This window comes from Passer domesticus, chromosome 10, assembly GCF_036417665.1.
Source record: "Passer domesticus isolate bPasDom1 chromosome 10, bPasDom1.hap1, whole genome shotgun sequence".
Taxonomy (NCBI): domain Eukaryota; kingdom Metazoa; phylum Chordata; class Aves; order Passeriformes; family Passeridae; genus Passer; species Passer domesticus.
The window spans coordinates 272,772-289,304 of record NC_087483.1 but is presented as its reverse complement, the minus strand read 5'-3'; the positions used below and the strand labels follow the sequence as shown (position 1 = coordinate 289,304).

Genomic DNA, 16,533 nt, shown 5'->3' with positions numbered 1-16,533 from the left:
TGTTTCAACATCAGAACATAGGAGCCTTTTTTAAATGAACAAAAAGGGGGAGATGTCAGAGACAGGTAGAATAATGATAAAAGAAAGGCCTTATGAAACCAGGCCTTGTTCTGCTATATTAACAGCTGGCCTGTCATCTCTTCTAAGTGCAGCTAAGCAGTCACAAGTTCCCATGTGAAGTTATTTTGAGAATGAGACTTGGTGAACAATCTGTTCTGAGGGTGAAAAACAAATGCACCTGCAAGAACAAGGGATTTGTCCCATGAGAATCAGTGAAGAGAATAGGTAACAATACAAACAATACAACAGAGAGATTTGATGCACAAGTAAAATATATTTTATTATCCAACAGAATAACTGGCATAACTAATAATAAGAAATCTATTAACTAACTAAAGTTGCACATTAGGTTTGGCAAACGGTATAAAATAAGTTGTGTGAATAAAAGAAAGAGTTCTTCTCCAGCTCAGCTGGGTTCTCTGGGATTTTGGTTCCTCCCTCTTTCAGGCTTTGGCTTCCCCCTTCTTTGGGGCTTTGGGTTCCTTCTTCTTTGGGGCTTTGGTCTCTCTCTTCTCTGGCACTTTGGCTTCCCCCTTCTTTGGGGCTTTGGGTTCCTTCTTTTTTGGTGCCTTGCTTTCCTTCTCTGGGATTTTGATTTCCTTCCTCTCTGGGCATTTGGTTTCCTTCTTTTCTGGAGGTTTGTTTCTCTTCTCTGGAGATTTGCTTTCCTTCTTTAGGATTTTCAATTCCTTCCTCTCTGGTGCTTTGCTTTCCTTCCTCTCTGGGAATTTGGATTCCCTCTTTTCTGGAGGTTTGTATTTCTTTTCTGGGAGTTTGTTTTCAATCTTCTCTGGAGCTTTGGTTTCCTTCTTTGCTGGGAATTTGGATTCCCTCTTATCTGGAGGTTTGTATTTCTTTTCTGGGAGTTTGTTTTCAATCTTCTCTGGAGCTTTGGTTTCCTTCTTCTCTGGGAATTTAGTTTCCTTCTTCTCTAATAATGCTTTGGTGTCCTTCTTCTCTGGGGCCTTGCTTTCCTTCCTCTCTGGGAATTTAGTTTCCTTCTTTTCTGGATGTTTGTTTTTCTTTTCTGGGAGTTTGGTTTCTATCTTTTCTGGGGCATTGGTTTCCATCCACTCTGAGATTTTGGTGTCCTTCTTCTCTGGGGCCTTGCTTTCCTTCTTCTCTGGGGGTTTGGTTTTCCCCTTCTCTGCTTTTGGAGGTTCCTTCCCCACAGAGACACCCTTCTTTTCTTTCTTCTGCTTCTCTTTCTCCTTCTGCCTCTCTTCCTCCTCCAAGGCTTTTGTCTCCTCCTCAAGCTTTGGAGCCGGCCGCTTCAGCTCCCTTCTGCAGACAAAACAGAAAACATGGCTGAGAGTCACCACCAGAACCTTGGGCTCACTCGTCCTGGCTGGCCCTGCACTTCATTCCTTGACCCTGAGGCCAGGCAGAAGCGCCAGACCATTTCCGTGAATTCTCCTCAACTCACAGAGGTTGGGAACATCCCAAGGGAGGGCAGTGGTGGAAGGGCACCTCCAGGACCAGCCAAGCCTGAGCCTTGCCATCAGAAGGGCTTGACTGTGCAAGCTCCCTCTCCAGGCACAGCCAGACACCTCCAGCCCACTGCCAAAGGCTGATCCACCAGCTCTCTGCGCTGTGCCTGAAACCGCCCTTTGTCTCTTGACTTCCCAGTTTCAAGCAGAGCACAGACTGCCAACATCTGCTGATCTCTCCTGCAATTCTTACTCAGCTCATTCAGCCCCCTTCTCCCTGGGCAGAGCTGAAGCAGGATTTCAATGAGTTCGGATTTCACCTGAGGCTTAGAAGCAATTCACATTGATCAGGATGTCAGTTAGACAGGCAGACCATAGGTTAATGATGATGAGATGCTTAAGCCAGAGCTGATTGTTGTATTGCTTACCATGATGAGCTTCTTGATAGAAGGAAGTGGAGTAAGTGAACTGTTAGAAGAACATCTTGAAACCAGCAGAACAATGGTTAGCACCTGGGCTTTATGTCAATCAGTCACTAAGCAGGGGACCTTGGATGGTGCCAGAGGGTCACAGAGACCTGATGAAGACATTCCTGACTTCATCCCTTAAGACCACTGGCCCAATTGGAGACCACCAACCCAATTCCAGAGAAGAATTGCGCAGGTGTGAAGGACTAATGACCTCATTTTAATACAGAGCAGGGAGGGAAGGTGCTGGGGTTGTGCACATGTATTGTGTGTAAGATCTTGGGAAATAAAGAGACGACAAAGAACCTTGTACAGCGCGGTCACGCCTTGTAGGGACGACTCTGGTGCCGCCCGCCGGGGTTAATAAACATACCACTTTCTAACTTTAATGAGTTAGAGAGTCACTGTTCGTGAGCCTCGGTTTTAACAACTCATAGCCTGATCCTAAATGAGAATAATCCCATCAGTCAGAAAGTAAAGGCTGCAGGAACTGCTCTCCTGCAAGACAGGCTCTTGTCAGCCAGATTTCCTGCTGGAAGCCAGCTGTGACCAAGCCAGCTGCTGCTGTCTGCCGTGGAAACCATCTGAAGCAGCCTCGTCCCTCTCCTCCCCATGAAACCAACTTCAGCCTGGCCTGAAGGAAGTCCTGATGCACAGGCTTGCTTTAAGCAGCCTCCACTCCCAGCTCACACTTTGCCTGTGTGTCCTGAGCTGGGCTGCCCTGCTGGAGCAGAGCTTCTCCTGTGCTTGCCCACTGCTGCAGCTGAAGGGGAGCCTCAAGGACAGGAGCTTTTATGGCTGCTGCTCCACCATCAGGAGAACCCTGGCAGATCAGCACTGCAAGGACTTCATCTGTGGCAGCACCAGCACCCAAACCAAGGTTTGGTCTGTGCCCCACGCCTGCCCATACCACAATCCCACTGTTTTGGTGAAGAAGGGAGATGATGAAGAAGAAGCAGCTCAACACCATGGAGCTAAAGACACCAGTGCCAAGGCAGGGCCAGAGCCCGGCTCCCTGAAGGCAGCATCTGAGGCAGGAGGGCTCACCACTAAACTAGAGAAGAAGATGCTCTGTCCCAACAGAAGAAGGTGCTTCCTCTCTTGGGAGCCAGGGAGCCAAGAGTGGCCATCCCTGTGCTGCTTCTGGCCTTTGCTATGCAGCACCTCTGAGCTCAGAGTCCTTGGAGCAGGGAAGCCCTGCAGGGACAGTAAGCCATGGAGAGCAGGAACCCATGGAAGGCTTACTCACCTCTCCCTGAGAGGTGCCCCAGAGCCACAGCTGATCTCCTGGGGGCTCGGGGAGCAGCTGGCACGTGAGGCCTCCCCGGGCACCAGCACCTCGGAGCTGGGGCCTCCCTCCACGTGGCACAGCGCCGTGGCACTGGAGATGCTGTTGAGGTGGCCAGAGAAGGGCAAGGAGACCTGCTGGCTCTCTCCTGGCTGCAGCACACCTGACACTGGCAGGATACTGGAAGCCTGCATGGAAGACAGGAGAGATGGAGGTGTTGAGCATGGAAATGGATGCAGAAGAGCAGCTTGGAGCAAAGTGCAGCTGCAGCCAGAGGGGCCTATTCCCCAAACACTGCCAGAATCACCCTGATCTCATCCTGCATCCATGTCACTGACCAGTGCAGTGACCATGGGGAAAATCTTCTCCCATCCTCACGGCTCAATGCATTCATTAGTACATGACATGAAAGTGAACTGGGATGTCTCCTGGCACTAGAAATTCTCTCTGATGCACAACTTGCCTTGAAAAAGTTTCAAAACTTACTGCTTTTAGAAAAGGAGGAGACTCAGAGTGAGAGCACTTGGAGCTGAGCAAAGGACTCCCAGCCCAGCTCATCTGACTCCTGAGGCTCTTCCCCTCTCTCTCTGATTTAAATGCTGCTCCCTCAAGGTGCTACAGCAAAAGCTCCTGCAAAACCTTCCTCTGGACCACCTGAGGAGTTGCAGGGGGAGCAGTGCCCTCCATAGGTGCTGCACAGCGTCCTTGGGCAGCCCCACAACGTGTCCTGCACGGCCTCTCCAACACCCAGCTGCTCCAGCAGCACTTTGTGCTGGGCCTGCAGGGATGGGAGGCCCCTCTGTGGCCAATGCTCAGGGCCACCAGTGGCACTGGCAGCTCCAGCCCTGCTTGCCACACTGACAGTGTGCAAGGGAGACAGATTCCCTCTTCCCTTCTCCGCTTCCAGGGCAGTGTGCGGTGCGTCCACGCAGCACCTGAATCCCTCCAGGCCTGCTGGGAGGTGAGGGTTTGCAGGAGCTTGTGATGGCACCTGAAAAACAAGCCATGCCCTATGCCTGCAGGAAGAGACAGCCACTTTGCCAAGTCCCAGTTTGTAAGACAGCTTCAGGGCCAGCAGTGCAAGAGCAGCTCTCGGGTGACAGCAGAGAGCTGCAAACAGGGAGTCTGGCTGGGCTGGGAAGAGGGCAAATGGAGATCAGGACTCATCCCAGCTTGCTCTGCCAAGGAAGCTGCAGCTCTTCCCATCATGATGCAGATGAAAGCCTCATCTTGCATTGGGAAGGCAACAAGGCAAAAAATGCCACACTCAACACAGGCCTGTAGGATCTGAGTGAGCTTCTCCAAGGAAAACTCTCCTATTTCTCCCTCCCACTCCCCCATGTCCAGCCACTGGCCCTGCTGCCCAGCCACTGTCAGGGCACAGGACAGCAGGGCAGCAAAAAGGGAGCTCAGCAGGAGCATGACTTGCTGGTGGCAGGCTGGGGAGGCAGCACAAGCAGTAGGTGTACAAGAAAATCTACCTCTACTCCTGAAGACTGGGTCAAATCCTGCTCTTCAGTCAGGGCTGTGGCTGCCTCCTGCTTTCCAGCCTTGAAGTGCCTCCATCGAGACGCTGGGCAATTCAAACATGTTCTCATCTCCTTTGGTGGATGGGGAGTGAATTGAGGTGGGTGAAGCTCATCTCTGGAAAAGAAGATAACTGTGAACCTGTAGTGGGACCTGTAGTGGGAGGGAGGGACACCTGCACCAGCAGCTCCTGGTCAGGATGCAGCCCCTGGCTGGCTGCTGGCACCTTGAACTGAGAAATGCTTGGATCCAGCCCTTCCCAATCCAGGCTGGAGCAGGTCTGCTCTAAAGGCAGCCCAGGGATGACACTGAGCTGCTGCAGCAGCTGCAACTGCTTGCACTGAGGAACTGCTGAGGACAGGGATGAACACCCTGTGGGCATGCAAAAAGCACAGTGGGAGAGGAAAAGACAGAGAAGGCAAGCAAAAAGGGCAGATTTGAGACATCCAGGGGCAGACCCAGGCAGTGACAGCCAGCACAGCTCCCCCAGGGCCCAACAGCAGAAACTCTGCAGCTCCACCAGGTATTTATCAGGAATGTTTCCCTGACACTGCTGGGGGCTTGGCTGACATTTTCCAACACTCCCAGGGGACTCAGGTGGCATTCTCCATGCATCCAGACATACATACATGGGCTGTAGTGCTGGGATCCTGCCAGACTCCATCAGCCTTGGGCTTGGGGAGGTTTCTGCCAGCTGTCCAGAGCTCCATAACTGTTTTCTCTGTCCCAGGAAGCAGGCAAGAAACATTTTTAAAAAAACCCAAAGCAAACCACTACAGGGAAACCTAAAAATCCTTAAACAGCTCAACCCTGCTCTAGTTATTTCTTTAGGGACAGCTACCACTCTCCAGCTGAAATGCTGGGCTTTTGGAGAAAAAAGAAAAAGCAAATTACATGTTCACCTCCAAATTTAAAAGGATCAAGGTAGGAGAACCTTTCAAACTACAAATTATTGGCCCAAAGGTAAAAGCTTTGCAAGAAATCTCGAATTCAGACCAGGCTGACAGTTAAACAACTGGTTCCTCTGGTGGGGAGAAGCCCTCCTCTTTATGGTAAGCAGTCTGAGAGTTGAAAGCAACTGTTCTGTCAAACCTCAGGCTCCCTGGCACAGCCTGCCTTGCCTGTCCTTCCTCTTCACTGATTTACATGCAGTGCCACAATGGCCCAGGTTCAGATGTTTGGTGCCATTCAGGCAATTTGGCATTGTCATTTCCTTATGTTTTAATGTAAGTTTCAATCCTTGCAACCACTCTTCAAATGCCAGCTTTCTTTTCGTTGACAGAAAGCTCAAGGTTGCCAGAAGTATTCTGACATCCCCTTTTGTGCTCAGAGAGATGCCATTTCCAAACAGATGTTTCCAAAGTTAACAGCATTTTCAAGAGTAATGCACTAAAGTGACCCTGGATTCCAGCTCAGACCAACGACATTCTGTGCCAGACACTGAGATTACCACCCGTGAGGCACGAGCTGTTTGTGCCACCCATCCCTCCTGGCCTTCTCCACAGCAGCCTGTGCCTGTTTTCCCCGGCAGAATCCCTGTGCCCTTTGCAGCCTGCCAGGAGCAGCTGCACAGAGGCACACATCTCCCCTGCACTCACCAGTGGGTTTCTCTCATCCCCGAACACGCCGATGAGAACATTGGTGCGATGCGTGCCCAGCGCCTGCACTTCCACCAGCACTGGGATCTCTGCAGTGCTGTGAGGCTGGACAATCCCACAGGGCCTGGGGCTGGAGTAGAGCACAGCAGCGTCCTCCTTGCGTTTCTGCAAGAGACACAATGAAATGCAGCTTCAGAGGCACCTCTGAAGAAACTTTACACTCCCTAACATCCACCGCAACAGCAACTGACACACGTGTTTAAAAATGCCCAGGACAAAGGTAAAAGGCACAAACAAGATGCAAGAATTGTAGGCTTAGCATTCCCAGGGGATCCTGCAAGGAGGCTGCCAGCACAGGCACTGGTGTCTGTGGATGCAGCAGCTTTCACAACCCTCTAAGATCTCCCACAAGAAAACACCCTGAAGACTAGAACATAAGCTGTTCCCTCAGCAGGTTAAACTGCATCCTCAAGTTTACATTCAGCTAGGATCCTGTTCTCAGCAAATCTTTAAGACTGAATAGAAACCAGCAAGGTCATGTCCAAATCCTTTTTTCCCCTAATAAGCTCCTCAATAATATTTGACAGGGGGAGGTGGATGGGATGCCAAACCTGTTCAATGAGCCCGTAGCAGCCAGGCAGGTGGCTGGGATTCCTAATCAGGAACTTCTTCTCATATGGCACCTTCAGGAGGCACTCATCATACTGCAGCACGTGGGGGGACACTTGCAGCTTGGGAACGAGACATCTGGACAAAGAGATGAGCCCAGGGGAATTAGAGATACTGAGAGAATGGAGAACATTTACCCTCAAAGATTGTGAGATGGAGCATAACACACTGGTCACTGTCAAATGGACATTGAACAGCCCTGCAGTGATAAATTGCCTTCTACATCTTCCCACTCCAACAGGTCTTGTCAAGGAGGGGCAAACCCTGAGAGGCAGCACCCAGAGGCTGCCAAGTGCCCCAGGCAGAGCACTTTGTCCCACAGCTGCCTCAGCCCCTCCTTTCCCCAGGAAGGCTTGCAAGGACTCCTGTAACAGTCCCAGTGATCCATGAGCTCTAGGGGAGCCTTCCCAACAAGGAACAGAGCTCACTAAGGCTCAAGGAACACACAACTCCAGTGCCCAGGAAAAATGACTCCCTTCTCTGCCATGGTGCTGTTGCCCTGCCTGGGAACTCAGCTGCTTGCCCCAGCCTTGGAGGGCACGAGACACCAGCTGCCCTCCAGAGTGGCTGATCAGCCCCTCCCAGGCCCTACAGCTCCCTGGCTCCTTCCCTCCACAGCTCCAGGCACTGACTGTCCCCAGCCCACCTGCTTGACAAAATGGCAGCCCAGGCACTGCCTGGATGGCTCTGCCTGGGAGAGGGAACAGTCCCAGGGAACTGCATCCCTCCTGGCATTCCACTGACACCCACAGCAGCACAGCAGGATGGAATTCTGCTGCAGCAACAACCACTTTTGCTCTCAACCCTGAGAACATTCAAGCTCAGAGTGGGAAGCAGAGGGAAGGAGAAAATCTAGAGCTGAGCTGCCACATCAAGGGCTGCTTTCCCCTCCTGAGACCTTGCCCTCAGCACTCTTGCTGGCAGCCACTTCCCCCCTGCCACGTGCCCTCATGAACAGAACCAGAGCCTGGCTCTCAGCAGGCTGCTTGCTGTGTCCCAAACCAATGCACGGTGCTCGCACCCAGCACAACTCCACCTCTTGCAGCAAGAAGGAGAGGAGGCCCTGGGGAAATTTGTTCCACCTCAAGCACCAAAAGCCAGGCCAAGAAATGATCTCATTCCTGGTGCCTTCAGAAAAGGGCCCAGGACCCTGCTGGGCTGGGAGCAGGGCTGCTTTTCACCACAGGCTGCTGTCCAAGCTTGGCTCTTCTCATGCCCAGCTGGCACAACATGAGCTCATGAACCAGCACTTCTCCTTGGCAGCTGCAGCCAGCAAAGCCTGGGCAAGGCAGGGGCTGGGGGAGGCCAGGCAAGGGCTGGTACCTGGCTGTGATGACCAATGATGCCACTCCCTTGCCAAAACCCTCCAGATCCACCAGCATCTTCCTGTAGAACTCCATCACCGAGTTGGAACACAGGGTCACCTGGTGGAAGAGAAGAACAGGAAATTCTTCCTTACAAAAGCTCATTATCCACGTGTGATATCCTCCAGTCCTTGAGGGAAGATTTTGTCTTAATTCTGCTGCTGCTCCATGTGTAGAGCACAGTCTCAAAGCAACAAAAGCCTTCTGGCAATAGCAGATGTGTTAAACACACCTTGCTATCAGGGCATAGCTCAGCTACATTAAAACATTAGACTAAAGCTCTATGAACCACTGTATTCAAATTAAGGCCCCAATTTCTCATCTGACTACAATGACATAAATGCAGAAGAAATCTGACTTGAACACAACAAGTTCAGCTTTACAGCAGGAAGCTGAGGGCAAAGTGTGGCCCAGCAGGTGCTGGGCAGTTCATGGCTGCAGAGTTTTTTGTCTCCACTGGAGATTCCTGCAGTGAACACAAATCCTTCTGCTCCCCAGGAGAGGGGAAATCACACCAAGAAGAAAAGCTAACTGCTTTCTACAATGACATCCCTCTAACAACCACCTCTGCCCTCATCTTTGCTCTGCCCACTTGCAATCAAATAAATGGCTCTCAAGAACCCAAGAGTGACTTCTGGCCTTGACCATATGGTATGTGACCTCAGCATATGATTTTGGAAAGAAAACAGTGCTCCTTGAGGAACATCCCGAGTAAGGCAGCTAGCAGAGGCCTCAGAGCAGTGCAGATCTCTCACTCACACCATGCTCAAAGCTGCAGCAGAGCTAAAGCCCTCCCACACTGCAGTGCAGCTGCAGCCCTGGTGCTGAAGCGTCTCTGGCTGGACTCTGCCCGTACCTGGATGTCCTGGTGTCCCTGGGGCAGGATGGTCCCTCGGCTGGGAGTGATTGTAAACTCCCGGGGCTCCACATACAAGTGAATGCCCTTCCTCCAGGCTGGGTCACTGTGGCAGCGGATCTGATCGACGCTGTCCACGGCCGGCTGCGTGCCATCGAACGACATGCGGAGCTGGAACGTCACGGGCACCGGGGAGCTGTTAGTGAGCCGGCAGCGCTGGGTGTAGGGAAAGCCTAGGAAAGGACACCAACATCCACTGAGGCTCCCACTGTGGCATGACTCCTGCTGGGAATGGCCTGGCACGATGAAAGTGGGACTGGAGTTTAGCTCTGGATTATCTGAACTACAGCTCAGCCAGAAGCTGCATGAGGAATGAATCGTCACTCAGTTCCCTCTGACACAGATTGCAGACTGCAGCCTTGAAAATGCCCACTCCTAGCCCTGCTGAACACTGCAAGCTTCTCTCTTGGCGATGGGGAGGAGCTGCCTCACCTGCCCCAAACCAGCACCAGTGATCTCCCAGTGATGAGTGTGCACTCAGACCGAGCATTTCCTCTGAGAATTCAAGCTGTCAAATTCCCTGTTCAGCCTGCCAACACTCCCACCCTTTTCAAGATAGATAAACAGTGAGTCAGCATTGAGAAGAAGCTACAGCAAAAGAAAGTGAGGATGGAATCAGGAACTAGAACGTGAGGCAAAGCAGCCCAATGCAGCTTCTCTCTGCAGGATCTTTAAGGCATCTCTTGGTTTGGGCCAAACAGACTGAGCACGAGACAGCTCAGAGCCCACTCAACAGGGGGCACGCCAAGCCTTGCTTGGAGATTGGCAATGAGGAACCAGGTCCCACCTCACCCAACAAACGGGAACATCACACCCATGCTGCTCACTGGGATTGCTGCCTGCAAGGCTTTACCCCACTGGAGCTCTGGGATTTGCTTTCCATGCTGGAAAGCCAGAGATGCAGCCACTCATGGTGGGGATGTCCTGCAGAGCCCGGAGAGCAGCCACAAGCTGCTCTGCAGTGGACATCTGGCTGGGCTGGCAGCTCTGTGGGGAGGAGATTTCTCCCCAGGCCTGCTCACCAAGAGGCACTGGAACACAGATGGGGAGAAAAAACAACTGCAGGTGCAGCCCAGAGCTTCTCTGTGCCCATCCCAGTGAGCACTGCCAGCTCCAGCAGTGACTCCAGCAGGGAGGCAAGAGAGGCACAACAAGGACAAACGCAGATGGCAAAACCTCCAATGAGACTGAGCTCACGGCATGCAGACAACAGTCAACAGTTCCAAAGAAGCAAAGATACAAAAGCTGCCTTCAGCTGAAGAGACCTTAGGAATGAAAGCAGATCCAGCAGGATCAATCTCCTGGTTCAGAACCATAGTTCCATTGGTTGCCTTTCTTGTTTCGTTTCTTCAAGAAGGCAACTTGACAAGTGCCTCCATGGTGATGCAGGGGGGGACAGAAGCAGCTCAGGAAAGGCAAGTAGTTTCCTTAAAAAGTCCATGACCTTCCTTGTTCTGGGTTCAGGCTTGGTAGTGAATGCTCCCCTTGGTCTGGGAAGGGGGATAGGGGTTTTGGGGGTTTTGGCCCTGGGGGTGGGCTTTTCCCTTGGGGGTTTTTGGCAGCTGTGGCGTGATGCCGTGGGCGCTGTGCAGTGGGAGCTGAGGCTGGGCAGGGAGCGGAGCTTCCCTTCCTCCCGCTCGGGGATGGGAGCTCGGCCACGTGCTGCTGCGGGAGGTTGTGTGCTTGGCCCCGGCACTGCCCTGGTTGCAACTCAGCCTGGCACCCACCCTGCCTGCCTTCCCCGCTGCTGCCTGCTGCTCTCAGGCACTGCCCACATCCCCCTGCCCTCTGTCCCTCTGCAAAAGGAGCATTTCCCTCCTTCCCTCCTTCCCTGCCGCTGCCGGCTGGCAGGGGATCACTGCCCTGCCAGAGCCCACAGCTCCTCCTGCTGGGATCCTCACTGCACCAAAGGGAAAAAACGGGACTTGGCAGCTGGCAAACATCTGCTCTTGTTCTCTGGGCTCTCCTGATATAGTCTAGGAAAGAACTGTTATTCCTTTCCCCATCGTTTGAGCTCTGTAATTTCAAAGGTATCATCATTTGGAGGGAGGGGCTCATCTTTCCATTCCAGGAAGATTCCCACCTTCCTTGGCAGACATCTGTCTTTTCAAGCAGGACAGACACCAGAAAATCCTGACTTTCTATGCCTTGCTTCTGTTTGATCTGACAATGGCCAAATGCTCCCTGCAGCACCAGCAGCCCTGCAGTTCCCACCCTGAAGAGGCTGCTGGGGCAGAGCAGGAGGGAGGGATGCTTTTCCCTTGGAAGGCACAGATCCCTCCCGCTGTGTCCCAGCCCAGGCAGCACTCACCAAAGGAGATGTCCCCGAAGTCGAGCTCAGGGAGGTCGAAGTGCAAACTGGGTCCAGTGACGCTGCCCCTGCATGGCGAGGACAGAGCAGGAAATGCCTTGGTTCAAGGAATTGCAAAGCTCCGGCTGTCGTGGCTCGGGGGCACAAACCTGGTGTCAGGGCACCATGCCTTTCAAACCAGCACACACCATGTGCTCAGCACAGTGCCCCTGGGCACAGGAGGCAGCTAAAGCCAAGTGGCCAGCAGCCAGCAGCCACTGATGGGCTCTGGGCACAGGGCAGGCAGGAAAAGCCCCCGGGATGCTGCTGGTCCCATGAAGGACCCTGAACACACAGCCAGACATGGCTCCGGGCCTCAGTTTCCCCATCTGCAATGGCATGGACATCAAGGTGTCCCCACAAACTTCTGTAACCAGCCCTGCCAGACACAGGTTCCTGCTTTGCTACTTCTTAGCTGGAACTGCTGTTCCCATGGAGGAGCTTTCTCAGCAGAGTTTGACCCACACCATCATTACAGACACAGTTCTGAGCCATGAACCCAGGGCAGCCCCAAACATCCTCTGAAAAGAGCAGCAACACTTCTACACAGGGGACAGATGAATCCTAGAGGAAAGGACCAGCTTGCCAGCAGTGCACCAGCTGGCACAGCCAAGAGCAACAGCTTCAACAACCAAACAAGGGGGTCCTGAATCTAGCACAGCACCTCACCTGTCCTTGAAATCAGCAGACACACTGCAAAAGTCACCAACACCCACTGAAAGCAGCACTTGAAGCTGCACAACACTCCCCAGTTGATTTCATGGCTGATGCCAATTCATGCCCACTCTGCCTTGTGGTTAAAAATCCAGGCCCAGTGACCTGTGCCTTCTGTTGGATTCACAGCACTGCCCCTGGCTCTGCTCCACACATCTCAACAAGAGACACCTGCCCTTGCTCAAGGAGAAAGCTGCTGATGCACAAACATCCCATCACCAGTTAGGGGAGGGACAGAGGAGAATCAATTATTGGATGGTGGAAGGTTCCCTCTTGATCTCCAAAATAAAAAAGCAGCACTTTTCCTCCAAAAACAAAGCCATCATCATTCTTTCTCCACTGGGGGCAGACCTACTCACCACTTTGCTCTTGCTAAGTAATAACTTCCTTGTTCTTGTTCATCCATCTCCCTTATCTTATTGCCATAATCCAGTGCAGATTGCTTTCATTTCTTCACTGCCTTGCCCCAGTGCCTCCCAAGAGCAGCAGCCCAGCTCCAAAGCTGCAGAGCAGCCAGCATCAGCTCTCCTGCTCCCACTGCATTATCCTAGCAGCACATGGCTCAGGCTGGCAGGGACAGGGCCTCGCGCTGCTGTGGTGCTGAGCACTGAGCTCTGCCTCCCCTATCATCACCCCTTGTCCCTTGTGCTGGGCCAGGATGATCTCTTGCCATGGCACCAGCCCAGGGGATGATGCCCAAGTCCTTGGCACAGTTCCTGCTGCACAGTTCCCTGATTCCCACATCAGCCCTTGCCTGGCTGTGCACAGGAGGCACCAGAGCCCTCTGGGCACAGCAGCAGGGAGCACAGCTTGTCCCCCACAGCATGGCCATGAGAGGGGAGGTGAGCTGCTGCCCATCTGGCATGGATTATTGACAGAAGTTTTTAAAAGCACTGCTGCTGCTGCAGAATGCCCCAGGCTGGCCCATCTCCAAAGCCCTGGGGGCCTTGCTGGCTGTTCAGCTGGGACATCCCAGAGCAGCTGCTGCCCAAAGCTGATCCATCCCACTGCCTGCCATGGCCCAGGGCAGAGGGAGATCCCTGCAGGGAGGAGTCATTCCAGCTCCAGGTACCACACAGGGCAGGAGGCATCCTCCCACTAAAGCAATGCCAGCATCAGAGCAGAGATGAAGACCTCAGCAAACACCTTTTCTCTCTGCTCCACCCCAACAGGGGGCAGGTGGGGCATGTCCCAGAGACAGCTGCAGATGTGCCCACCAAGCTCCCAGGGTCCTTACTTGATGGTCAGGATGGCAGGCGTAGGAGATCCAGCCAGACTGAACCGGAATTCTTCCTCAAACCTCCCCAACACGGTGGCACTGAAGGAGATCTGGAGAGTCTGGCTCCCACCTGCTGCAATGATGCCCTCCTGGGGTGCCAACTTGAAGCCCAAGCCCACCTTTGTGGCCGAAGGGATGTAGCTGAAGGGAGCATCAAGAGCTCCTTGGTTGATCAGGTTCACCTGCAGCAGCAAGAAAGCAAAGTGGAAATTCGTGTGGAATCTTCCCTTCTTGGGAGTTATTGTCTAAGGATGCAATGAACAGCCACAAAAGGCAGAAGATGCTTTGTGCTGCTGAATGGCAGAAGTCAGAAGATACAAGAGGACAAGTTCTGCCTTTGGGTTTTCATGCAAAGCAGTGGCAGCTGCACAGACCTGCAGTCACCCTGGGGTTATCCCATGGACACAGAGCAGTGCACCTCTGGGCAGCATCACCCAGCTCATGGAGACCTGGCCCTGAGAGCAACGTGGGGTGATTGCAGCTGCCTAGTGAATCAGCACTGAGCTGCTGCTGCCCCAGCCTGCACAGCTCCAACAGCACCATCACCTCATTCACCTTTTCCCACACCATGGAAACAAGACATTTATAATGAGGCATCAGCAGCAAAATGTACACACAGCACCATCTTTTGGTATAGAAAACTCGTGGTGTCTTTCTCTTCTACAGTCAAGCTTTTGAAAGTGTTTGCCCTGATGCAGTGCCTCATTTCCTGCCTCTTTTCAGTTGCTCTTTCATGAGTTTTTTACAAGCTTGACACTATTGGGGGGTGGACGCAAATAGGTAGAAAAATCCTTTGCTTTTTTCCCAGGAACACTTTTCTCTTTCCAGAGCCAGAGATGCACCAAGGCTGAAGTGTGGGACTGGTCAGCAAGGGACAGAACTCCCAAGGCTTTGCTGGGACTTCCAGGAATGAGCAGGAGACCCTTGACTGGAAGCTGTTGGCAGTGGACTGAAGCTCAAAGGCAGCCAGTTGGTTCCAGCTGCTTCTGCAGAGCCCAGTCCAAAGGTGCCTTGTGTCTGGCACTGCCACAAAAGCCTCTGAACATGCAGCTTTTGCACCCAGTGCTGGTTGCACCTGCCAAGGGCTTGTTTTGCAGGAAGCCTCCCAGCTGATCCCTAAGGAAGGCTGCCCAAAAGCAGGGGCTGGGCCTTCATGAACAACAGACACACCTTTCTGACCCCCCAGACTGGACTAGCACATCAAATATTCCCTGCTCACAACTGCCCAGCTTGGCAGGAATTCCACAGCTCCACCAGGCTTGCTGCTGCCTCAGGAGCCATCAGCATCCATCCCCAGCCCTGCTGCTCACCTCACAGACATGGGGGGTATTGACAAAAATGTCCCCAAGGTCCAGAGTGTCACAGCTGAGCTCAACCAAGGGTCCTTGGCCTTCCCCTCTGAGCTGCAGGGGCAGCCTATTCTCACGGCCTGGGGAGAGATGTCCATTTCAGTACAAGCATTCCCTCTGTCACACTGTCTTTTCCAGGCTGCCTCAGTGCTAGTCCCTGACTCTGAGCTGGATGCCACCAGCTCCTGATGCTGCAGGACAAGATATGGACCCTTCTCTTCCCTCAACAGATATCCCTTGGGGCTGACTTCTAATTCCTAACCCATTCCTCGGGCTGGTTTCCAATTGGAGCCACCAGCTGGCTGAGTTTCAAACATCTCTGGGGTCCTGTAATGGCAGACCAAGCAGTAATGGGTAGAAATTGAAGGAAAGGAAATTTAGGTTAGATATTTGGGATGATATTTTTTCCTGTGAGGGTGGTGAGACACTGGAGCAGGTTCCCCAGGGAAGTTGTGCAAGTCCCAGCCCTGCAAGTGTTCAAAGCCAGGCTGGATGGGGCTTGCAGCTACCTGCTCTAGGGGGAGGTGTCCCTGCCCATGGCAGGGGCCTTGGCACTAGATGATCTTTAAGGTCCACTCCATCCTTAACATCCTAGGATTCTGTGCTTTCCTTCCCATGCACCTAGAGGAGCTTGGAAATCCATTCAGTAAAGGCACAAAGCTCATCCAGAGCTGGGCAATTACCAAACTACCTGGCCCAGCAGCACAGGACTTTGTTGCCCAAGTCCTCACCTTCTGACCCTCAGCACTGGGCTCTGTTTCCACAGACTGAGAGCTGCAAGGTGACAGCTCCCACACAGGGAGAGAAGCAGCTGCTGGCCAAGGCTGCTCCTTCTACCAACAGCCTGGGCTCAGTGGGGCTCAGCCACCTCTGCTCTGCTGGTGTCTGGCCAGTGGGAGCTGATCCAGGCTCAGGGAGCACATTTCTAACCCAGCTCCTGCCACCTGATGATGGATCCATGTCCAATGGAGCCATCCTGGAGGCCAGGGGCCTGCAGGGGCTTAGTGCTTGTTCACTAAAGCTGCTCTGCTCTGCAGCTCTCTGGCCTTTGAGGAAATGCCAGCAAAGGCATGGCATGAAAACCTCTCCTTGCACTGCCTGGGCTGTGCTGGGATCAGGAACCCAGACACAGCACTCTGAGCCCTGGCCTTGCACGGGACACTCCCTGGGAGCTGCAGGGCCACTGGGGATGTGCCAGCACTGCCCTGCTGGCCAGGGACTCTTCCCAGCACTGCCAGGGCAGCCCAGTGGGCTCAGGCTTGCACCATGGCTGCACTGAGGGGGAGAGAAGCAGGGCACAGGAGCTGCACCTGAGATGCTGCAACAAGTCACACTTTGATACTCCACTGCTTCCAGGGGTTTGAAAGTCATCTTAATTTTGGCCAAACCATCCGGCTCGATTTCTCCCTTCTACAACAGAAACAGCAAAACATTTCTCTTCAAACTTCACATTTCTTGTTTTCAATCATAGTCCTGTCAGCCTTTGTTTAGAGCATCAGTGATGAGTGAACAACACAAGGAG

General features: G+C 53.0%; 1 protein-coding gene across 1 annotated transcript; it reads right to left on the bottom strand.

Moving 5' to 3' along the window:
- Nucleotides 1–314: 314 nt before the first annotated feature.
- LOC135308417 (neurofilament heavy polypeptide-like) lies at nt 315–15,294 on the bottom strand. The gene is made up of 11 exons (XM_064433327.1): nt 14,973–15,294; nt 13,621–13,844; nt 11,631–11,698; nt 9,260–9,492; nt 8,363–8,463; nt 6,982–7,117; nt 6,371–6,535; nt 5,402–5,493; nt 4,727–4,889; nt 3,207–3,433; nt 315–1,344 (listed from the first exon to the last, which is right to left on the bottom strand). Exons 4-11 carry the CDS (start codon nt 9,422–9,424, stop codon nt 504–506), a joined length of 1,890 nt encoding a protein of 629 aa, XP_064289397.1. The 5' UTR covers nt 9,425–9,492; nt 11,631–11,698; nt 13,621–13,844; nt 14,973–15,294; the 3' UTR covers nt 315–503.
- Between the last annotated feature and the right edge of the window lie 1,239 nt (nt 15,295–16,533).